Source organism: Squalius cephalus (assembly GCF_949319135.1).
Source record: "Squalius cephalus genome assembly, chromosome: 22".
Classification (NCBI taxonomy): domain Eukaryota; kingdom Metazoa; phylum Chordata; class Actinopteri; order Cypriniformes; family Leuciscidae; genus Squalius; species Squalius cephalus.
In genome coordinates, this window is record NC_137143.1 from 9,856,961 (window position 1) to 9,883,523 (window position 26,563).

General features: G+C 40.2%; 2 protein-coding genes across 2 annotated transcripts in view; both read left to right on the top strand.

The window, feature by feature from the left end:
* Positions 1-8,027, top strand: part of agtrap (angiotensin II receptor-associated protein) — a 29,866-nt gene extending 21,839 nt beyond the window's left edge. The window contains exon 5 of the mRNA XM_079856754.1: positions 6,845-8,027. Within this exon, the coding sequence (XP_079712880.1) occupies positions 6,845-6,960 (116 nt within the window). The 3' untranslated portion in view covers positions 6,961-8,027. The remainder of the gene's footprint in view (positions 1-6,844) is intronic.
* Positions 8,028-10,683: 2,656 nt separating this feature from the next.
* The window catches only part of ctbs (chitobiase, di-N-acetyl), a 45,817-nt gene continuing 29,937 nt past the window's right edge, over positions 10,684-26,563 (top strand). The window contains exon 1 of the mRNA XM_079856799.1: positions 10,684-10,946. Coding sequence (XP_079712925.1) covers positions 10,824-10,946 — 123 coding nt within the window. The 5' untranslated portion in view covers positions 10,684-10,823. The remainder of the gene's footprint in view (positions 10,947-26,563) is intronic.

Below are 26,563 nucleotides of genomic sequence, written 5' to 3' on the forward strand. Positions count from 1 at the left end.
TGCTTCTTGATCTAAAGGTATGCTGCCACTCTGCAGAAGCAAATTTCTATCATCAATGTGTTGTAGAATTTTTAGCCAGACAGTGCACATCACAACTGCTGTAAATGAAAGGAAATATTCTCTCAGTCCTCGCGCATCTGACAACGCCTCATTAGTTAATTTACAGGACGACATTATGCAATCGATTGCTTCAATCACACTGGGGAGGTGGTGAGCAATTGGTCTTACTGCCTCAATTCGGCCACTCCATCGTGTGTCACTTAGTCGGTGGAGTGAACATCCTGTCTTTTCCTTTAAAACAGACCACCGGTCTGGACTCGCGCTAAAAAGTGTGTAAAGGCGATTGACACATCCAAAATAAGTTGATATTTCCTTACATGACTGGACAGCATGTACACCTACAAGATTCAGTGTATGCGATGCGCAGGGGGAAAATGTGGCCAAAGGATTTACCTTGATTATTTGGGCTTGCACACCCTTAACTTTTCCCGACATATTACTTCCGTTATCATACCCTTGTCCACGGCAATCAGTGAGGTCGATTCCATGCCTTTGGAGAGATTCCTCTATCATGCTGGCGATTTCTTTTCCTGTCTTTTTTGCAAAATCTACAAATTCAATAAAGCGTTCGTTTATTGTCCATCCTTTGCCATGTACATTATCGTTACACACGTATCTCAGAAGCAGGACATTCTGCTCAACATGTGATATATCTGGGGTTGCATCACAAATTATAGAGAAATATATTGACTGGAGTCTTTCCCCGAGAATGTTGTTGAGAACGTGATTTCCACACAGTTCAATGAATTCATTCTGCGAGCTCCCTGAGAGATAGTGCGCTGGTAGCCGTTCCCCTCTCTGTCTATATTCTTTGACTTTGTCTAGATGCTCTCGCATGACAGAATCATATTTTGCAAATCAGCTCGAGTAACCCTAAAAAATTTCCATTATGAACATCACCAAGCTCACTGGTGTCCCCTCTGAAAGCTAAATTTCTAGATGCCAAAAATAGTGTTACATCTAATAATCTCTCCAACAAAGCCCTGTTTTTTTCCACTTGCGTTTGGAACTCCTTTTGAAACTGGCCATCAATTCCTGTGCATCAGGGAATGCTGTAGATTTCGCCACTTCCAGTAGCAGTGTTTATGTGGGCTGCTTTTTTCATGCTCTGGTAATTTACTGTAGAGTTTTTGGCACTTTGTTGTAGACGTTGTAAACCCCTCTCGGCTATTAAGAGCACTAGTAGACTTCTTTTCAAATTCGTCAGAAAAGAGAATGCATGGAACACAGTACAATGACTTGTTACATTCACTGTAAGAGCCAGTCTCTTTTAACTTTCTCACGTCCATTTGCTGCTTTAGAGTATGACAAATACTCTGGGAAAGGCCTGCCTTCAGAATCTTTAACTGACAAACCTTGTAACAAAGTAATGCTGTCAACATCTGCCAATGCTCTAACAATGTTGTCCCTCTCTACATCGTTAAGTCTTTCGGGCCATTTTCCTGGATCGGTGCAGCTCCCGGGATCAGTGCCGCTCTCACAGGTTTCCCCTTCATGTCCAGCCTGTGTTCTTGGTTCTGGATCCGTAGAAGTAGACGCAACAACATCATCCGTACTCTCCACAGATGTTGCCGTGGGTTCAAATCCTGGTGTCGGGGTTAAATGCAGATAGAAGTAAAGTGCTTATAGAAATATTTACTCAAAGTAAAAGTAATAATCTTAATAGTAACTTGAGTAAAAGATATCCAATGAAAAACCTAAAACTAGAAATTAATTAATTAATTTAAATGACTATTATTATCATAATTAGATAGGATGTCTTTGCAACAAAAAAAGAAGAGACATGCATTACAAGTGTATCTGCAGTCTTACATTCAAAGTCATGTAGGCTAAAAGACACAGAGAAGAAAGAGTTAAAACTCTTCGCATGTGCTTGCGCTCATGACCGCTACTGAATATGAACACAACGAACAATCAAATGGACATCGACTAATCTACTTCTGTCTGTTTTCTATAATACAATATAATTAAATGTATATTTCTGCAAGCATGTTTAAACTGTTTAACTGTGTGTTTGTTTCCAAAACTTTGCACGCCACTGTGCAATACACAAAAAACTACCGCGAGATGGCGGGTTCATACACTGTGGTCAATGGTAACTTATTTAATGTATAAATTAATTAATATGTCCAATAAACGGTTGATGTCATAATTTGTACTCATTTTAGTTGTGAAAACTGCAAAAAAAGGCATATAGTAACTTTTTTAACAGCAAATAGTTACTTTACCTGGTAACAAGTTACTTTTATTATAGAGTAATTCAGTTACTAACAGTTACTTTTTGGAACAAGTAGTGAGTAACTATAACTAATTAAGTTTTTTAAATTAACATTCCCAACACTGATTATAAGCGTCTAGCGATTTGTAGGGTCTTAGTTTTTTCGCGCATGTAAACCTAAACACTCGGCTTGTCAATCAGATAGCTGTATATGGCAGGCCACTGAATATCTGGCCACTTGCTGACGTTGTCTACCTATTCTGTTATTAGCCCGGGATCAGGCAGACAATCGCCATTAGCTAAAACAAGTTTGTTATGGTACTGTTCCCGTTCATGTGGTGGCAAAGACAGTGCATAAACTTGACACAATATGCCGGTCTATTAGCTGCCATTTTTCTGACCCCATGCTGCGCGCGCATCTAACCTAGCAACTGAATGTTTACAAACATTGAAGGGGTCTATACTAATAAAGATATTCATCGCTGGCAAACAATATGATGCATTTGAAGATTTGCTCTCACTTGACTGTTACTGTAGGTCCATGGCCAATTCATCCAACGCTTCTGATGTTTTTCATATTCCTTTTACGACTCTGAGACGAGTCTGAATTGATAGTGCGTCAGACGATTCAGTGCGTGCAGGAACGATTCAAAATGATTCGCGATTCAATTTAGACAGATCGGCCAACTTGTTTGATGAAGTATTTGAACAGAATCGATTCAAATGAGTGATTCATTTGTGAATTGAGCATCGCTCATGCTTAGAAAAAAATACAGCGCGCTTGGAATAATCTAACGTTAGGCATTTAACAATTGTATTAAAATAAAGTAACGAGAGGAACGTCACCCAACGTAATGAAGTAAAAGGTTTTTTTTATTAGAAATGTACTCGAGTTAAAGTAAAAGTAACCTACGCACATTAAAATTTACTCTTAAAAATACAATTTTTCCCAAAAATATGTAATGAACTAAAGTTAAATGTACTGTTACTACCCACCTCTGGTTAACGTTAAATGCAGAACATCTTAGGTGGTGGTGGCTCTGTTGCTGATAGCCTCCTGGCTATCGTCGTTAGCCTGACTGAGAGCACTGACTTTCTGAGCAGCTGACTGAAAAAAGTTCGTCAGTAAAATTTTGTTTGGGTCTAAAGCCCTTGCCAGCTCCCTCTTCTTCTTCTCCTTTCTTTTCTGGCACCCTGATTTATTAGCAGGCCCAGGCATACCAGCGAAATTTTGTTGAAATTTTGTTCATGTCACTTTGCTGCTGACTGGAAACTGGCGCGAAGCACTGTCGTTTCTGACGTTGCGTTATGTTACGTGCAAAAAATTAGGCGGATCCATTTTCAGGAGAGGGGTGTTTCATTATGACACAGGCTACATTTTACTTAAGCGACATTAAATAAAATGCTTTTTTTTTCTCACTTTCAAAAATTAATTGTGCTATTTTGGTTCAAAATAAATTATGGTAACCTTTGCTTATAAAGATGAACATAGTTATTGCTGGACTGCATGGGCCCCCCCTAGCGGCTGGGCCCCAGAAAACGTTCCCCTTTATCCCCCCTTATCGACGGCCCTGCAAACGGTGTACGCACAGAACAGAGGGGCGGGGTGAGCAAAGCTCATTATCATTTAAAGACACATGCACTTAAACGGTGCGCTGAAAACAGAGCTGTTTTTGACCAGGTAAAATTAGTGTTTTCTTACAATACTAATGAGAATTTTTAATTAAAGTATATTACAAACTTTTAATTTAGACCCTAAAGAATCATATTAGCTTGTACAAAAATGGCATTATATGACCCCTTTAAATGCAAATTAACTGATGCTGCACGCACAGGGGGCGGAGCCTCACGAGCTCGCGCTCAGAGTCAGGACAATCTCATCTGATAATATCAGAACAGAAACTCTCAGTTGCGTGTTCATTTCGACTCGGAGTCGGACAATAATGCCCACAGAGCCAGAAAATATATCCTGTATGGACATAGAACAAGTATAGTTTAGTTTAATTATGGTTATAACTTATTTGTCATCTGCTTTTATCAACTAATACAAGCCTCCGAATGATGACCAAAATATACTGAGGAGTTCAGTGAAGTTTATTGTACATCACACAAAAGATGAGCGTTAGTTTTACTCCAGAGAATCTCTGTAAGAGCTGAATAAACATAGTATAAGAAGTGCGCATTAAAGTCTTATCCATAAACTCTCTCTCTCTCTCTCCCTTTCATTATCAACAACATACACAGCGAAGTAGCCTACACAAAACACTGGTTACAACTAACAGTAAACAAATATACACACCTTTTCAGTGGGTCCTAAATAAACTGGTAAACCTTATATCCGTAAAATGACTCGAAGAGCTGTCATAAAGAGCGCGCTCGCACTTTCATTTCTTCCGTGTCCAGTCACGTTAGGCCTGTTGCTCCGGAGAGTGTAAGCTTGATCACAAACAGTACAGATCCATCCTTGAGTAACAACGGGAGTAAATGAAGACTGCTATGTTCATTCTTACATCCATCAACAACACACCTCAATCGCTTAGGAGACATTCTTGTCTACAGCTGCTCAAGCGTCGAACAATGGCGGACTCTAAACTGAAGTGTCACTCACCAGTCGTGGGAGGGGCCTGCTCAATTCTACGTCACATTGCGCCGAATCTGAGAACAGCTCATTCTGAGACAGTGCTTATGATTTATTGAGATTGTAAAAAAAACACTGGGTGGATTTTTATCATTCTAGGGTGGTTTTGCTCACACACTGCCAACACACATTTATGTTCAAACACCGTGTAAAAGTGAACTTTGCATAATAGGTGCCCTTTAATGTTAGGATAAGCAAGTAGTGTTTTGGTTGGTCATGTTACACTGAAAAAAATGGTAACCTAAAAATGTGCTTTATGTGGTAATATCTAAATGTACTGGTTTTATTAAAATAAAATAAACATTTTATTTAACATTATGAATCAAAATGAATGTTGTCAATAGATAAAAAAAAAAAAACATTAAAGTTTTAAATATATTTTTATAATGTGATACTTTTTACATTGAATCTCCAAAATAATGTACAAACAACATATAGTATATATTTTGTATCGGATTGGTTGAGGGTCTGGGTCTGTCTCTGTATATGTTGAAACCCTCCAAGAAGATCCTTATAAACCACACCATGTGTAACACAAGGCTTTATTCTCTAGCTGTTGTATTTTGTGCCTGAGTGGTCGCAGAAGTCCTGATTTACTGCACTGTCTCAAGCAGTCAATATTTGCCTGTGTTTTTATTGCACAATATAAGGGAATTGTGTTATCTTAAATTATTTATTGACTATTATTTATTTATTATTATTTATTAATTATATATTCTCAGGTTGTGTTTTAATAAATGGATGCAATAGCAAATTGATCCTTTTTTTTTCTTAAATTATGTTTTTGTTTTTACAAAGTAGTTTCTCATGCCTATAATGTAATTGAGAATAATTACCTCTGTGCCTGAATTGCCCACAGTGCATTAAAATAGTGAGCGGCAGCCTCCACATTGGTATTCTGTTGATGTGCAATGGGATTTTTTCAGATAATCTGTCATAAGGGAATCTTCAGGCTGAATAAAGATATAGCATATTGCTCCAGTGCTCCCAGTGTAAGTCACATGTTGCAGTTTTACACATTATTTTGATGGTCCACTTTAGACATTCTACTAAGTAACTTTGCAACCTTGGCATGCAAGTTTACTGCAACAGTGGCGCTGTGAACTACACCTACTTTTGAAAGTACAGCATTTAGTTGATCCTGGTAAGCATGCAATGTCACAGTTGTAAACACAATGGCTTTCCTCTTCCATGAGGGGGTTTGGAGTCACGATGGCTTTGTATCTCCTGGAAATCCAGTAGAATTCAACCAATCAGATGATGAGTTCAAAGCTCCTGAAGTGTTTCCCATTTTGTGTGCCATATGCATCAGACGCTCAGCCAACGGTCCGTGGGCGTGACGTCTGAGGCTGAGACTAGTTGACATGTAGTTGAAAAGTTAATTATGGTTAATAGAATGTCTAAAGTAGACCATCGAAATAAAGCAGACATCACACCCTGCAAAAACTCATTTTCGGGAGGAAGCTGCGTAACTTCATTCAATAGTATTTGTGCGCTTAAGGTAAAAGTTACAAAATCAGAATGCAAGTGGTCATCAGAGACGCATAGGAGACGCATTTGAAACGCATGCTAGTAACGTGTTAATGCTAATGTGTGTTGGCTGACCACTTTTGATCAAATCACTTCTCTCTCGCTCTCTCAAATTCTGGGATATTGTGAATAATTTGAGGGCATCAGGGAGCCGCTATCATAATCCAGGGAACCTGCAAGAACTTCCGGGAGAGTTGGAATATCTTATACCCAATTAACTCTTGTTTTTGTCTGAATATTCAACTTGATCTCACAGAAACAAGAATTTTACAAGGTGGCGATTTAATATGAATTCGTATAATGTGAATGTATGATTTTTTGAAAATTTTAGAGACTGCTATTGAGTATACACAATTCCAGTAATTCTGAGTTTTTCTGATCTTATCTTTTACTTTCAGGGATCCCAACAATAGCTCGAAACAGAGATGCCTACCAGTCCATTGACCATCAGAATCAGTCTGCCAGCACCCCAGGACAAGCAGAAGATGGCAAAAATGGGCCACGATCCTACTAAATAATAACCAAACACAAAATATAACCAACCAGCTTTCTTTGTTGTCAAGACCATGATGTATATGGAGTTTTTGTTTTATAATATTATTTTGTAGGTCATGAATATACAGTTACATGCTCCAAAAGAATGAATGAAGATTTTGAGCAAACTATTCAAAAGTTTTACATTTGGTTCTGCAGAGGATTTTTAGATATTGTGGTCTGGTAATTTAGAGGTCCATTAAACATCCTAGTGTTTTTCAACCCGAGGTCCATGTTTTACTTACATCATGTTATACTATCTCTTTGTGCAAGATGTTAGCTGTTTCCAAAGGATTGTAGTCTCCTGAAGCTGTGATTTTGGAGTGTTTAGAAGCTCTACTGCTAAGTGTCCATCTGTCACTGTTGGCAAGTTGCAAATTGCAATCACTTCAAGTCCAAGATAGTTAGTTATACTCAACATATAATAGTGTGGTTTTCTATGTATTTATCTTCATTTAATATTTTTGCAGCAGGACTCCAACATGTGATAATTTTGTGAGTCCTTCAAAAATTCAAAATATTCTTATTAATCCAAATGCTATGCAATCGATACTGTATTTATGTAGTACAATTTATTAGATTGGTCATGCACACTGGATTATTTATTTGCTAAGCATGGTAATGCTTAGAGTGACTAATTTGATTTGGGGATGACAGAACTGTATTTAGATACAAATAATTATGTAAATTGGTGCACTTGCCAAATATTGAGATGAGTGTATTTTGAAGAATATTCTGATACCAGTATACACTCAACAGATTTGTAACAGAATTAATCAATCTTTTATGTATGTTTATGTATTATGGCATTGTGATTATTCTGGAAAAAGATTAGCACACCCCCAAAAATGAGAATTCTGTCAGTATGCATTTTGTGTTTCATGGCACAGTGAAAGTCATCCGAATTTGGAACGACACAATCATTTTATGTATGGGTGAACTATTTCTTAGCACAACCTTGAGTGTTATTTTGACAGTGAAGAGAATATACAATTTTAGGTCTGTGTATTCAGTATGTTTATATAATAAACTGGATAACTAAATGGTCATAGTTCTGTGTGCATTGTAACAACAGTCAATACTTTTAAAATGTGATAGCACTCCTATCCACCTTTTTCCTGAACGTGGAAGTCTCGCCCTTAATAGCATAATTACCCTACATTTCCGGTCTCCTGTGTTTCTAGTAAAATTAGCATATTTTCCAAGTTGATAATGTAACGTTAAACCTATGAAAATGGTTTAAAATGCACGTTTCCATAGTACCATTACTTTACATTGTCGCAATGACTGCCTTTTGTCAGTGCTTCGCCTGTCAAAGTTTAATGAGTGTGTTGATAACATGAAGTTGCTTTAAGTTAGCCACATTGAAAACAGATGGACGCTCATATCCTACATACAGCTCCCGATCGGGTGAAGATCAGGGGGTTTTGTCCTTAAAATGAAAAGAGCGCACATTTAGATTTTGTGGGGAGTATTTTAACTTTAAGTGTGGCAAGCCATGCACATTTTCTCTCGTCAGTCTTCTTTGGCTTAAAATGCAAGACATCTGGCGCTGTATACGGACATTCTTCAGATCTGATGGTGCTCAAAACACATACTTTCCAGCAATTCCTTTAGTTTGTTGCTGTTGTTGACAGCTAAGTAGAGTGGGTGATTTTTGCAACTGGGTGAAAGTGACCTTTCCAACGTGATGACGCAATGCGTGGCACATCTCAGAGATGGTACACAACGAGCATTTGTGGTTAAAAAGTATATATATATTGAGATGGACATTTTGAACCTTCTTTGAACATTGGTATAGTTTGGTTGCCATTGAAGTCCATTCTGTGTAGAAAAATCCTGGAATGTTTTCCTCAAAAACCTTAATTTCTTTTCGACTGAAGAAAGAAAGACATAGATATCTTGGATGACATCAGGGTGAGTAAATTTTCAGCAAATTTTTTTTTGAAAGTGAACTAATCCTTTAAGGGTGCTGAATGAACTGAAACCAGTAGAATGACTGATACAGTGGCTCGTAATGCACCAGTCACACTATACTGAAGAGGGCTCCTGAAATTAAAATAGCCCCACATCATCACATAGCCTTCACCATACCTAGAGATTGGCATGGGGTACTTTCCATAAGATCATCTCTCAATGCAAATCAAACTATTAGGCTATTAGGCTAACTGAAATAAAACCATGCCAATCTCTAGGTATGGTGAAGGCTATGTGATGATGTGGGGCTATTTTAATTCCAAAGGCCAAGGGAACTTTATCAGGATGCATAGTATCCTAAAAAAACAAAAACAAAAAAAAAACATAAAAATAAAAATCTGCCTGCCTCTATGGGAATTTAACATAGGGGTGTCCAAACTTATGCACCCTGTATTTTAAGGAAGAACATTTATTTATTTATTTACGATACATTATTCATTCACAAAGAAAATTGGTGTCCTTAAAGGTTGGATTTTTCCTAATTTTTTAAATTAAGGCATTAAATTCAGTTTCCAAAAGATGATTTTTTATTCAACTTTAGTATGGGTGTCGATACTTATGCATAGCACTGTATTAGAGCTGAACTACAATCTGAACATATTACTGCCTTGGATATTTTAACTTCCCTAATCCACCTTATTGCCATAATTATTGCAAACATCTCTCCAGTATACACCGATAAACAATCTGATATCCTTTTATTCTTATACACTTTAACCTTTGGAATAATGAAAGCCGAACCCACATGATCAGTTTTGGGATCTTTTGATGCATCTGTAAAAATGTGCATATATTCCCCATATCTTGACCCAATATACTCCCTTACATTATATACTTCTGTTTCATATGAACCTTCCTTTTGTCTTTTTTCTAATAAACTTAAATCTACTTCTGGTTGGGGCATAACCCATAATGGTACTGGAGATAAAGGAATTATTGGAGCATATCCAACCTCCTCCAATCTCATATCTCTAACTAATTTCCCCACACTCCATCCAAAACTATTACACTCTCTCTTCTCATGTTCCCAACTAGGACTCATTACTTTTCTTGTTGGATGAATCATCTCTCTGTCCTCTCAAATTTGCCCAATAAGATGCCATTAATTGCTGCCTTCTTATCTGCAAAGGCATTTCACCCATCTCTACTTGAAGAGCAGAAACTGGATAAGTTAGATATGCTCCGCAGCAAATTCTTAGTGCTTGAGATTGAATTCTTTCTATTTTAATCAAATGAGATTTATTTGCAGAACCATATACAATACAACCATAATCCATTATAGATCTTATCATAGATATAGTTTTTAAAGCCAGTCTATCTGCTCCCCATTCCTGACCTGAAATACATCTCATTACATTCACAACTCACTTACATCTTCCCACCATTTTTTCAATATGCTCTCTCCAATTTTGCTACAGTGTTTGGGTGCGCCGCTCTAATTTACCCGTGTAGAACGTTGCGTCGCATTAGTTCCTTTATTTAATAATAATAATTTAACAGTATGATTTAATGATATCATCAGCTTTGAATAGCGGTGTAACCACTGATCTGTATAGAATGTGGGTGTAACAGATTAAACACAATATTTAAAAAGTCAAAACCAGAATTATCTATAAAACGATAAAAATCCTATCTTTATTAACCACGTAAAATTTCATGTCATGTGAATCGTCTTATCGAATCAGACCAATTAAATCCGTTTGAGACAGTTTACCCCACCCCCTTTGTGACACGGTTTCTTGTATTTCTCATACCGCTTTCATTTCCTTTTTGGTGTCACGTGTTAGTATTGTTTCGGTCTGTTTAGATTTGTAGACAGAAGTGATGTTTTTCATTTCTGTGTTTTTACATATATTTTAGCATACAATGCAGATCTCTGTGACTGTGTTACTCCTCGTGCTGACTTTGTCCGCACAGGCGTGGTCCAACTTTTGTCCATGTGCACGAGAGGAACTCTGTCAACCCATTCGATCCCAACCGGCGTTTGAGGTGAGTCACAGTTCACTGGACCCATCCAGCGATCAGCTGATGGCGTTAAATATGGACACAAATTATCAAACCAAATGGCATTTGCAAACATATTATGCTAGATCATTAGTACATTCATTTTGTGACATTCAGTGTCTAAATCTGTCTTTTGTTGAGGCTGTTAGTAGAGCTTCTCATGTGGCAGTTCCAAGAAAGAAACTTAACTATGCTTTATATCTTAACTTGTCCATATTTTTTTGAGCTCATTCACTCACTATAATTCATCATCACTGATTACTACTGATGCTGCATGCTGTTTTACTTAGAACTTGATAACTGATTTGAAGAGAATAAATTAAACACAATATTAAAGGGGTTCTATTATGCTTTTCCACTTTTTCAAGTTTAGTTTAGAGAAGAAGGGTTGTCGCTATGTCAAAGAGACACTGTTTTTTCCACAACATTTCCAAAACTCAGAAACGTACATCATCTGTCCTTGAATTGTTACATTGAATAAAAAGTATATCATCCAAAAATTCTAAAACTGGCTGATGGTTGATTTCTGTGAGTTGTGTATATGTTGGGGATATCTCTCATTAGGTTCTCAGATATTTATTTCTTTATTAAAAACACTTTTGAAAATTACAAATCCTGTCCATGTCCTTGTCCTCAGCCAAATTGGAACTACATCTTTCCTAGTTTTGTTATGCTAAAAACTGTTATTTAGAAAAAAACCTCCACCAATAACAAGTTTAAGCTGTTATCATTCACATCAATTGATCAAAAACATGAAATTCTGTATAAATTCTACAAATAAATATTATTTTACAACTGTCCCCATGTCTTCGGTCAGTCCTGTCACGTTTACATAAAACTAAATAAAATGTGTGAAATACGCCTTTAAGGGTATGACTCAGAGGAAGTGACATAATTTGACCCAGGTGAAGCTGACATTGATCAAGGCAGAATTCTGTCATTGAATTGTATGATTTTAAGCGTGTTTTTGTATGAGTTTTTTTAGGAAGACGAGCTAAAGGGTCAGGCCCTGTCACGGTAAAACATCTCTGAAAATAATGAAAATGTTTTAAATCCAAAACATGTCTAAAAATGTTACTGAAATTCCTTGCTTACATGTTAACAGTTTTTATGTTAGCAGGCTGAGTAATGGCCGACCATCAGGCCCTGTCACATCCCTTTGTGACAGGGCCTGACAGTCCTGTGACACGGCCTTACAAGTGAATGTTATTGTTCTTTTTTATTAAGTTGGCTTGAGAGAGCCAACTTACTGAAATCCTATTTAAACTTATTATTATTATTAAGTTGGCTTGAGAGAGCCAACATATTGAAATCCTATTTAAACTTATTAAGTTGGCTTGAGAGAGCCAACTTACTGAAATCCTATTTAAACTTATTATTAAGTTGGCTTGAGAGAGCCAACATATTGAAATCCTATTTAAACTTATTATTATTATTATTAAGTTGGCTTGAGAGAGCCAACTTACTGAAATCCTATTTAAACTTATTAAGTTGGCTTGAGAGAGCCAACTTACTGAAATCCTATTTAAACTTATTAAGTTGGCTTGAGAGAGCCAACTTACTGAAATCCTATTTAAACTTATTAAGTTGGCTTGAGAGAGCCAACATATTGAAATCCTATTTAAACTTATTATTATTATTATTATTATTATTATTCTTCTGACCGTAAAAATTTACAACTCAAACTCCTCCTACAGCTTTAACTCCACATACTCCAAACTCGGCTCAGACACTCAAACTGTTCTGACTCGCGTTGCTATATCTTTTCAGACTGATCGGACTTACGGTTTTCCTAAAAATGACGATCAAAACTCGAAAAAACTCATTCAAAAATCCCATTGACTTACATTGGGGAGTTCTAAAAAATTCAAACCGACGAAAATTCAAATCAAAATACCTTGAAGACTAAACCAAACTGCCGTTCTATATACTATATGAGCCATTGAGACTCATTTAAACTAATGCACTCTAAACTCATACACTTATAAAGTAATTAACTTATAAACTCATGAATTCATAGACTTATGAACTCTAAAACTCATAAATTAATAAACTCTGAACTCTTAAACTCATTTAAATTTATAAACTCTAAACTCATTTAAACTTATAAACTCAAAACTCATTTAAACTTATAAACTAAACTCAAAAACTTGTACACTTATAAACTCATCCATTTATACACTTATAAACTCTACACTCATAAACTCTGAGTGTGTGTGTGTGTGTGTGTACACACACACACACACACACACACACACACACTCTAAACTCATTTAAACTTATAAACTCAAAACTCAAAAACTCGTAAACTACTTTAAACTTCAAACCACTTTAAACTTATTAAGTTTAAAGCTTCCAGCTCCCAAGCAACTCCATAGCAACCAAACTTGAGAACCCTAGCAACCGTTTTGCAAGACCTATATCTCTGTATCAGAACATCGTATAGAGATGAGGTTTGGCTCTTTTGACTCATGCTAGCAAACAGCACTTCCAACATGCTACACATGCTAGCAGTGAATAGCTACATGCTAATAGCGATTAGTTAAGTGTTAAATCATTCTAAGAACTCTATAAAAACTCCAGAGTAACCATCTGTGACAACTACCAACCACCTAGTAACACCATATCAACCGCCCTGAATACCTTAGCAACCGCCTAGCAACCACCCAGAATACCCTAGCAACCGCCTAGCAACACCATAGCAACCACCCAGAACACCCTAGCAACCGCCTAGCAACCACCCAGAACACCCTAGCAACACCATAGCAACCACCCAGAACACCCTAGCAACCGCCTAGCAACCACCCAGAACACCCTAGCAACCAACCAGAATACCCTAGCAACCACCTAGTAACACCATAGCAACCACCCAGAACACCCTAGCAACCACCCAAAACACCCTAGCAACCAACCAGAATACCCTAGCAACCGCCTAGCAACCACCCAAAACACCCTAGCAACCACCTAGCAACCACCCAGAACACCCTTGCAACCGCCTAACAACACCCTAGCAACCACCCAGAACACCCTAGCAACCGCCTAGCAACCACCCAAAATACCTTAGCAACCGCCTAGCAACCACCCAGAATACCCTAGCAACCGCCTAGTAACACCATAGCAACCACCCAAAACACCCTAGCAACCGCCTAGCAACCACCCAGAACACCTTAGCAACCACCCAAAACACCCTAGCAACCACCCAGAACACCCTAGCAACCGCCTAGCAACCACCCAGAACACCCTAGCAACCAACCAGAATACCCTAGCAACCACCTAGTAACACCATAGCAACCACCCAGAACACCCTAGCAACCACCCAAAACACCCTAGCAACCAACCAGAATACCCTAGCAACCGCCTAGCAACCACCCAAAACACCCTAGCAACCACCTAGCAACCACCCAGAACACCCTTGCAACCGCCTAACAACACCCTAGCAACCACCCAGAACACCCTAGCAACCGCCTAGCAACCACCCAAAATACCTTAGCAACCGCCTAGCAACCACCCAGAATACCCTAGCAACCGCCTAGTAACACCATAGCAACCACCCAAAACACCCTAGCAACCGCCTAGCAACCACCCAGAACACCTTAGCAACCACCCAAAACACCCTAGCAACCACCCAGAACACCCTAGCAACCGCCTAGCAACACCATAGCAACCACCCAGAACACCCTAGCAACCGCCTAGCAACCACCCAAAACACCCTAGCAACCACCTAGCAACCACCCAGAACACCCTTGCAACCGCCTAACAACACCCTAGCAACCACCCAGAACACCCTAGCAACCGCCTAGCAACCACCCAAAATACCTTAGCAACCGCCTAGCAACCACCCAGAATACCCTAGCAACCGCCTAGTAACACCATAGCAACCACCCAAAACACCCTAGCAACCGCCTAGCAACCACCCAGAACACCTTAGCAACCACCCAAAACACCCTAGCAACCAACCAGAATACCCTAGCAACCGCCTAGCAACCACTCAAAACACCCTAGCAACCACCCAGAACACCCTAGCAACCGCCTAGCAACACCATAGCAACCACCCAGAACACCCTAGCAACCGCCTAGCAACCACCCAGAACACCCTAGCAACCGCCTAGCAACACCATAGCAACCACCCAGAACACCCTAGCAACCGCCTAGCAACCACCCAGAACACCCTAGCAACCAACCAGAATACCCTAGCAACCACCTAGTAACACCATAGCAACCACCCAGAACACCCTAGCAACCACCCAAAACACCCTAGCAACCAACCAGAATACCCTAGCAACCGCCTAGCAACCACCCAAAACACCCTAGCAACCACCTAGCAACCACCCAGAACACCCTTGCAACCGCCTAGCAACACCCTAGCAACCACCCAGAACACCCTAGCAACCGCCTAGCAACCACCCAAAATACCTTAGCAACCGCCTAGCAACCACCCAGAATACCATAGCAACCACCCAGAACACCCTAGCAACCGCCTAGCAACCACCCAGAACACCCTAGCAACCGCCTAGCAACCACCAAGAATACCCTAGCAACCGCCTAGCAACACCATAGCAACCACCCAGAACAACCTAGCAACCGCCTAGCAACACCATAGCAACCAACCAGAATACCCTAGCAACCGCCTAGCAACCACTCAAAACACCCTAGCAACCACCTAGCAACCACCCAGAACACCCTAGCAACCGCCTAGCAACACCATAGCAACCACCCAGAACACCCTAGCAACCGCCTAGCAACCACCCAAAATACCTTAGCAACCGCCTAGCAACAGCATAGCAACCACCCAGAACACCCTAGCAACCGCCTATCAAAAAAACATTCTGGTCCAAACTTTCTCAAGCCAACTTAAAGTTTGTCTCGACGAACTTTTGCATCTAGTTATTATTATTATTCCGAGACTAAAATTTCTATATGAAACTCCTCCTAGAGCTTTAACTCCACATACTCCAAACTCGGCTCAGACACTCAAACTGATCTGACCAAGTGTGCTATATCTTTTCAGACTGATCGGACTTACGGTTTTCCTAAAAATGACGATCAAAACTCGGAAAAACTCCCATTGACTTGCATTGGGGAGTTCTAAAAAATTCAAATCCAGATTCAAACTGACCAACCGACGAAAATTCAAATCAAAATACCTTGAAGACTAAACCAAACTGCCGTTCTATATACTATATTAGCCATTGAGACTCATTTAAACTAATGAACTCTAAACTCATACACTTATTAACTAATTAACTTATAAACTCATGAATTCATAGACTTATGAACTCTTAAACTCATAAATTAATAAACTCTGAACTCTTAAACTCATTTAAACTTATAAACTCTAAACTCATTTAAAACTTATAAACTCTAAACTCAAAAACTCTAACACTTATAAACTCATCAATTTATACACTTATAAACTCTAAACTCATAAACTCTGAGTGTGTGTGTGAACACACACACACACACACACACACACACACACACACACACACACACACACACACACACACTAAACTCATTTAAAATTAAACTCTAAACTCATTTAAACTTATAAACTCAAAACTCGTAAACTACTTTAAACTTCAAACCACTTTAAACTTCTTAAGTTTAAAGCTTCCAGCTCCCAAGCAACTCCATAGCAACCAAACTTGAGTACCCTAGCAACCGTTTTGCAAGACCTATATCTCTGTATCAGAACATCGTATAGAGATGAGGTTTGGCTCTTTTGACTCATGCTAGCAAACAGCACTTCCAACATGCTACACATGCTAGCAGTGAATAGCTACATGCTAATAGCGATTAGTTGAGTGCTAAATCATGCCAAGATCATGCTAAGAACTATAAAAACTCCATAGTAACCATCTGTGACAACTACCAATCACCTAGTAACACCATAGCAACCGCCCAGAACACCCTAGCAACCGCCTAGCAACACCCTAGCAACCACCCAGAATACCCTAGCAACACCATAGCAACCACCAAAACACCTTAGCAACCACCTAGCAACATCATAGCAACCACCCAGAACACCCTAGCAACCACCTAGCAACACCATAGCAACCACCAAAACACCCTAGCAACCGCCTAGCAACAGCATAGCAACCACCCAGAACAACCTAGCAACCGCCTAGCAACACCCTAGCAACCACCAAAACACCCTAGCAACCGCCTAGCAACATCATAGCAACCACCCAGAACACCCTAGCAACCGCCTAGCAACACCATAGCAACCACCAAAAACACCCTAGCAACCGCCTAGCAACATCATAGCAACCACCCAGAACACCCTAGCAACCACCTAGCAACACCCTAGCAACCACCCATAACACCCTAGCAACCACCCAGAACACCCTAGCAACCACCTAGCAACACCATAGCAACCACCAGAAAACCCTAGCAACCACCTAGCAACCACCCAGAACACCCTAGCAACCGCTTAGCAACACCATAGCAAACACCCAGAACACCCTTGCAACAGCATAGCAACCACCCAAAACACCCTAGCAACCGCCTAGCAACCACCCAGAACACCCTAGCAACCGCCTAGCAACCACCCAGAATACCCTAGCAACTGCCAAGCAACCGCCTAGCAACCACCCAGAATACCCTAGCAACCGCCCAGAATACCCTAGCAACCGCCTAGCAACACCATATCAACCACCCAGAACAACCTAATTAATTTAAACTTCAAACTACTTTAAACTTTAAACTAAATTAAACTTCAAACTACTTTAAACTTTAAACTAAATTAAACTTCAAACTACTTTAAACTTTAAACTAATTTAAACTATAAACTACTTTAAACTTCAAACTATTTTAAACTTCAAACTACTTTAAACTTTAAACTAATTTAAACTTCAAACTTCTTCAAACTTTCTGGTCCGGCTTTCTCAAGCCAACTTAAAGTTTGTCTCGACGAACTTTTTAATCTAGTTATTATTATTCCGAGACTAAAATTTCTATATGAAACTCCTCCTAGAGCTTTAACTCCACATACTCCAAACTCGGCTCAGACACTCAAACTGATCTGACCAAGTGTGCTATATCTTTTCAGACTGATCGGACTTACGGTTTTCCTAAAAATGACGATCAAAACTCGGAAAAACTCCCATTGACTTGCATTGGGGAGTTCTAAAAAATTCAAATCCAGATTCAAACTGACCAACCGACGAAAATTCAAATCAAAATACCTTGAAGACTAAACCAAACTGCCGTTCTATATACTATATTAGCCATTGAGACTCATTTAAACTAATGAACTCTAAACTCATACACTTATTAACTAATTAACTTATAAACTCATGAATTCATAGACTTATGAACTCTTAAACTCATAAATTAATAAACTCTGAACTCTTAAACTCATTTAAACTTATAAACTCTAAACTCATTTAAAACTTATAAACTCTAAACTCAAAAACTCTAACACTTATAAACTCATCAATTTATACACTTATAAACTCTAAACTCATAAACTCTGAGTGTGTGTGTGTGTGTGTGTGTGTGTGAACACACACACACACACACACACACACACACACACACACACACACACACACACTAAACTCATTTAAAATTAAACTCTAAACTCATTTAAACTTATAAACTCAAAACTCGTAAACTACTTTAAACTTCAAACCACTTTAAACTTCTTAAGTTTAAAGCTTCCAGCTCCCAAGCAACTCCATAGCAACCAAACTTGAGTACCCTAGCAACCGTTTTGCAAGACCTATATCTCTGTATCAGAACATCGTATAGAGATGAGGTTTGGCTCTTTTGACTCATGCTAGCAAACAGCACTTCCAACATGCTACACATGCTAGCAGTGAATAGCTACATGCTAATAGCGATTAGTTGAGTGCTAAATCATGCCAAGATCATGCTAAGAACTATAAAAACTCCATAGTAACCATCTGTGACAACTACCAATCACCTAGTAACACCATAGCAACCGCCCAGAACACCCTAGCAACCGCCTAGCAACACCCTAGCAACCACCCAGAATACCCTAGCAACACCATAGCAACCACCAAAACACCTTAGCAACCACCTAGCAACATCATAGCAACCACCCAGAACACCCTAGCAACCGCCTAGCAACACCATAGCAACCACCAAAACACCCTAGCAACCGCCTAGCAACAGCATAGCAACCACCCAGAACAACCTAGCAACCGCCTAGCAACACCCTAGCAACCACCAAAACACCCTAGCAACCGCCTAGCAACATCATAGCAACCACCCAGAACACCCTAGCAACCGCCTAGCAACACCATAGCAACCACCAAAAACACCCTAGCAACCGCCTAGCAACATCATAGCAACCACCCAGAACACCCTAGCAACCACCTAGCAACACCCTAGCAACCACCCATAACACCCTAGCAACCACCCAGAACACCCTAGCAACCACCTAGCAACACCATAGCAACCACCAGAAAACCCTAGCAACCACCTAGCAACCACCCAGAACACCCTAGCAACCGCTTAGCAACACCATAGCAAACACCCAGAACACCCTTGCAACAGCATAGCAACCACCCAAAACACCCTAGCAACCGCCTAGCAACCACCCAGAACACCCTAGCAACCGCCTAGCAACCACCCAGAATACCCTAGCAACTGCCAAGCAACCGCCTAGCAACCACCCAGAATACCCTAGCAACCGCCCAGAATACCCTAGCAACCGCCTAGCAACACCATATCAACCACCCAGAACAACCTAATTAATTTAAACTAAATTAAACTTCAAACTACTTTAAACTTTAAACTAAATTAAACTTCAAACTACTTTAAACTTTAAACTAAATTAAACTTCAAACTACTTTAAACTTTAAACTAATTTAAACTATAAACTACTTTAAACTTCAAACTATTTTAAACTTCAAACTACTTTAAACTTTAAACTAATTTAAACTTCAAACTTCTTCAAACTTTCTGGTCCGGCTTTCTCAAGCCAACTTAAAGTTTGTCTCGACGAACTTTTTAATCTAGTTATTATTATTCCGAGACTAAAATTTCTATATGAAACTCCTCCTAGAGCTTTAACTCTACATACTCCAAACTCGGCTCAGACACTCAAACTGATCTGACCAAGTGTGCTATATCTTTTCAGACTGATCGGACTTACGGTTTTCCTAAAAATGACGATCAAAACTCGGAAAAACTCCCATTGACTTGCTTTGGGGAGTTCTAAAAAATTCAAATTTAGATTCAAACTCACCAACCGACAAAAATTTAAATCTAAACACCTTGAAGACTAAACCAAACTGCCATTCTATATACTATAAGAGCCATTGAGACTCATTTAAACTAATGAACTCTAAACTCATGCACTTATAAACTAATTAACTTATAAACTCATGAATTCATAGACTTATGAACTCTTAAACTCATAAATTAATAAACTCTGAACTCTTTAAACTCATTTACACATATAAACTCTAAACTCAATTAAACTTATAAACTAAACTCAAAAACTTGTACACTTATAAACTCATGCATTTATACACTTATAAACTCTAAACTCATAAACTCTGAGTGTGTGTGTGTGTGTGTGTGTGTGTGTGTGAACACACACACACACACACACACACACACACACTCACTCTAAACTCATTTAAACTTATAAACTCAAAACTCAAAAACTCGTAAACTACTTTAAACTTCAAACCACTTTAAACTTCTTAAGTTTAAAGCTTCCAGCTCCCAAGCAACTCCATAGCAACCAAACTTGAGTACCCTAGCAACCGTTTTGCAAGACCTATATCTCTGTATCAGAACATTGTATAGAGATGAGGTTTGGCTCTTTTGACTCATGCTAGCAAACAGCACTTCCAACATGCTACACATGCTAGCAGTAAATAGCTACATGCTAATAGCGATTAGTTAAGTGCTATATCATGCCAAGATCATGCTAAGAACTCTGTAAAGACTCCATAGTAACCATCTGTGACAACTACCAACCACCTAGTAACACCATAGCAACAGCCCAGAACACCCTAGCAACCGCCTAGCAACCACCCAGAATACCTTAGTAACCGCCTAGCAACACCATAGCAACCACCCAGAACACCCTAGAAACCGCCTAGCAACCACCCAGAATACCTTAGTAACCGCCTAGCATCACCATAGCAACCACCAAAACACCCTAGCAACCGCCTAGCAACCACCCAGAACACCCTAGCAACCGCCTAGCAACCACCCAGAATACCCTAGCAACCGCCTAGCAACAGCATAGCAACCACCCAGAATACCCTAGCAACCGCCTAGCAACCACCCAGAATACCGCCTAGCAACCGCCTAGCAACAGCATAGCAACCACCCAGAACACCCTAGCAACCGCCTAGCAACCACCCAGAATACCCTAGCAACCGCCTAGCAACAGCATAGCAACCACCCAGAACACCCTAGCAACCGCCTAACAACACCATAGCAACCACCCAAAACACCCTAGCAACTGCCTAGCAACCACCCAGAATACCCTAGCAACCGCCTAGCAACAGCATAGCAACCACCCAGAACACCCTAGCAACCGCCTAGCAACCACCTAAAACACCCTAGCAACCGCCTAGCAACCACCCAGAATACCCTAGCAACCACCTAGCAACAGCATAGCAACCACCCAGAACACCCTAGCAACCGCCTAGCAACACCCTAGCAACCACCCAGAACACCCTAGCAACCGCCTAGCAACACCATAGCAACCATCCAAAACACCCTAGCAACCGCCTAGCAACAGCATAGCAACCACCCAGAACACCCTAGCAACCGCCTAGCAACCACCCAGAATACCCTAGCAACCGCCTAGCAACAGCATAGCAACCACCCAGAACACCCTAGCAACCGCCTAGCAACACCATAGCAACCACCCAAAACACCCTAGCAACCGCCTAGCAACCACCCAGAATACCCAAGCAACCGCCTAGCAACACCATAGCAACCACCCAAAACACCCTAGCAACTGCCTAGCAACCACCCAGAATACCCTAGCAACCGCCTAGCAACAGCATAGCAACCACCCAGAACACCCTAGCAACCGCCTAGCAACCACCTAAAACACCCTAGCAACCGCCTAGCAACCACCCAGAACACCCTAGCAACCACCCAGAATACCCTAGCAACTGCCTAGCAACACCCTAGCAACCACCCAGAACACCCTAGCAACCGCCCAGCAACACCCTAGCAACCACCCAAAATACCTTAGCAACCGCCTAGCAACACCATAGCAACCACCCAGAACACCCTAGCAACTGCCTAGCAACCACCAACATACCTTAGCAACTGCCTAGCAACACCCTAGCAACCACCAAAAATACCCTAGCAACCGCTTAGCAACACCCTAACAACCACCCAGAACACCCTAGCAACCACCCAGAAAACCCTAGCAACCACCAAAAATACCTTAGCAACCGCCTAGCAACACCATAGCAACCACCCAGAACACCCTAGCAACCACCTAGCAACCACCCAAAACACCCTAGCAACCACCAAGCAACACCCTAGCAACAACCCAGAACACCCTAACAACCACCCAAAAACCTTAGCAACCGCATAGCAACACCATAGCAACCACCCAGAACACCCTACCAACCGCCTAGCAACCACCCAGAACACCTTAGCAACCCACTAGAAAACCCCCAACAACTTTTTAACTTTAAACTACTTTAAACTTTAAACTAATTAAAACTTTAAGCTAATTTTAACTTCAAACTAATTTAAACTTTAAACTACTTTAAACTTTAAACTAATTTACTTCAAACTAATTTAAACTTTAGACTAATTTAAACTTTAAACTAATTTAAACTTCAAACTAATTTAAACTTTAGACTAATTTAAACTTTAAACTAAATTAAACTTTAAACTAAATTAAACTTTAAACTAAATTAAACTTCAAACTACTTTAATCTTCAAACTACTTTAAACTTCAAACTTTCCAGTACAAACTTTCTCAAGCCAACTTAAAGTTTGTCTCGACGAACTTTTTAATCTAGTTATTATTATTATTCCGAGACTAAAATTTCTATATGAAACTCCTCCTAGAGCTTTAACTCTACATACTCCAAACTCGGCTCAGACACTCAAACTGATCTGACTCGCGTTGCTATATCTTTTCAGACTGATCGGACTTACGGTTTTCCTAAAAATGACGATCAAAACTCGGAAAAACTCCCATTGACTTGCATTGGGGAGTTCTAAAAAATTCAAATTTAGATTCAAACTCACCAACCGACGAAAATTCAAATCAAAATACCTTGAAGACTAAACCAAACTGCCGTTCTATATACTATATCAGCCAATGAGACTCATTTAAACTAATGAACTCTAAACTCATACACTTATAAACTAATTAACTTATAAACTCATGAATTCATAGACTTATGAACTCTTAAACTCATAAATTAATAAACTCTGAACTCTTAAACTCATTTAAACTTATAAACTCTAAACTCATTTAAATTTATAAACTCAAAAACTCATACACTTATAAACTCATCAATTGATACACTTATAAACTCTAAACTCATAAACTCTTGAGTGTGCGTGTGTGTCTGAGTGAGTGTGTGAGCGAGTTAGTGTGTGTGTGTGTGTGTGTGTGTGTGCGCGCGTGTGTGTGTGTATTTATACTTATTTATCTATCTATCTGTCATGAACTTCAAACTACTGTAAACTACTTTAAACTTCCAACCACTTTAAACTTCTTAAGTTTAAAGCTCCCAGCTCCCAAGCAACTCCATAGCAACCAAACTTGAGTACCCTAGCAACCGTTTTGCAAGACCTATATCTCTGCATCAGAACATCGTATAGAGATGAGGTTTGGCTCTTTTGACTCATGCTAGCAAACAGCACTTCCAACATGCTACACATGCTAGCAGTGAATAGCTACATGCTAATAGCGATTAGTTAAGTGCTAAATCATGCCAAGATCATGCTAAGAACTCTATAAAAACTCCATAGTAACCATCTGTGACAACTACCAACCACCTAGTAACACCATAGCAACAGCCCAGAACACCCTAGCAACCGCCTAGCAACCACCCAGAATACCTTAGCAACCGCCTTGCAACACCATAGCAACCACCCAGAACACCCTAGAAACCACCTAGCAACCACCCAGAATACCTTAGTAACCGCCTAGCAACACCATAGCAACCACCAAAACACCCTAGCAACCGCCTAGCAACACCTAGCAACACCCTAGCAACCAACCAGAATACCCTAGCAACTGCCTAGCAACACCATAGCAACCACCAAAACACCCTAGCAACCGCCTAGCAACATCATAGCAACCACCTAGAACACCCTGGCAACCGCCTAGCAACACCCTAGCAACCCCCCATAATACCCTAGCAACAGCATAGCAACCACCAAAATACCATAGCAACCACCTAGCAACAGCATAGCAACCACCAAAACACCCTAGCAACCGCCTAGCAACAGCATAGCAACCACCCAGAACACCCTAGCAACAGCATAGCAACCACCCAAAACACCCTAGCAACCGCCTAGCAACCACCCAGAATACCCTAGCAACCGCCTAGCAACAGCATAGCAACCACCCAGAACACCCTAGCAACCGCCTAGCAACCACCCAGAATACCCTAGCAACCGCCTAGCAACACCATAGCAACCACCCAGAACACCATAGCAACCGCCTAGCAACCACCCAAAATACCTTAGCAACCGCCTAGCAACACCATAGCAACTACCCAGAACACCCTAGCAACCACCTAGCAACCACCCAGAACACCCTAGCAACCGCCTAGCAACCACCCAGAATACCCTAGCAACCGCCTAGCAACACCATAGCAACCACCCAGAACACCATAGCAACCGCCTAGAAACCACCCAGAATACCTTAGCAACCGCCTAGCAACACCATAGCAACCACCCAGAACACCCTAGCAACCGCCTAGAATACCCTAGCAACTGCCTAGCAACAGCATAGCAACCACCCAGAACACCCTAGCAACCGCCTAGCAACCACCCAGAATACCCTAGCAACCGCCTAGCAACACCATAGCAACCACCCAGAACACCCTAGCAACAGCCTAGCAACCACCCAGAATACCCTAGCAACCACCTAGCAACACCATAGCAACCACCCAGAACACCCTAGCAACTGCCTAGCAACCACCCAGAAAACCCTAGCAACCAACCAGCATACCCTAGCAACCACCTAGCAACAGCATAGCAACCACCCAGAACACCCTAGCAACCGCCCAGCAACACCCTAGCAACCACCCAGAACACCCTAGCAACCGCCTAGCAACCACCCAAAATACCTTAGCAACTGCCTAGCAACACCATAGCAACCACCCAGAACACCCTAGCAACCACCTAGCAAAAAACGTTCTGGTCCAAACTTTCTCAAGCCAACTTAAAGTTTGTCTCGACGAACTTTTGCATCTAGTTATTATTAAGTTGGCTTGAGAGAGCCAACATATTGAAATCCTATTTAAACTTATTATTATTATTATTATTCCGAGACTAAAATTTCTATATGAAACTCCTCCTAGAGCTTTAACTCTACATACTCCAAACTCGGCTCAGACACTCAAACTGATCTGACTCGCGTTGCTATATCTTTTCAGACTGATCGGACTTACGGTTTTCCTAAAAATGACGATCAAAACTCGGAAAAACTCCCATTGACTTGCATTGGGGAGTTCTAAAAAATTCAAATTTAGATTCAAACTCACCAACCGACGAAAATTCAAATCAAAATACCTTGAAGACTAAACCAAACTGCCGTTCTATATACTATATTAGCCAATGAGACTCATTTAAACTAATGAACTCTAAACTCATACACTTATAAACTAATTAACTTATAAACTCATGAATTCATAGACTTATGAACTCTTAAACTCATAAATTAATAAACTCTGAACTTGTAAACTCATTTAAACTTATAAACTCTAAACTCATTTAAATTTATTAACTCAAAAACTCATACACTTATAAACTCATCAATTGATACACTTATAAACTCTAAACTCATAAACTCTTGAGTGTGCGTGTGTGTCTGAGTGAGTGTGTGAGCGAGTTTGTGTGTGTGTGTGTGTGTGTGTGTGTGTGTGCGCGTGTGTGTATCTAACTTATTTATCTATCTATCTGTCATGAACTTCAAACTACTGTAAACTACTTTAAACTTCAAACCACTTTAAACTTCTTACGTTTAAAGCTCCCAGCTCCCAAGCAACTCCATAGCAACCAAACTTGAGTACCCTAGCAACCGTTTTGCAAGACCTATATCTCTGTATCAGAACATCGTATAGAGATGAGGTTTGGCTCTTTTGACTCATGCTAGCAAACAGCACTTCCAACATGCTACACATGCTAGCAGTGAATAGCTACATGCTAATAGTAATGAGTTAAGTGCTATATCATGCCAAGATCATGCTAAGAACTCTATAAAGACTCCATAGTAACCATCTGTGACAACTACCAACCACGTAGTAACATCATAGCAACCACCCAGAATACCTTAGCAACACCATAGCAACCACCCAGGACACCCTAGCAACCGCCTAGCAACCACCCAGAATACCTTAGCAACTGCCTAGCAACACCATAGCAACCACCCAGAACACCCTAGCAAC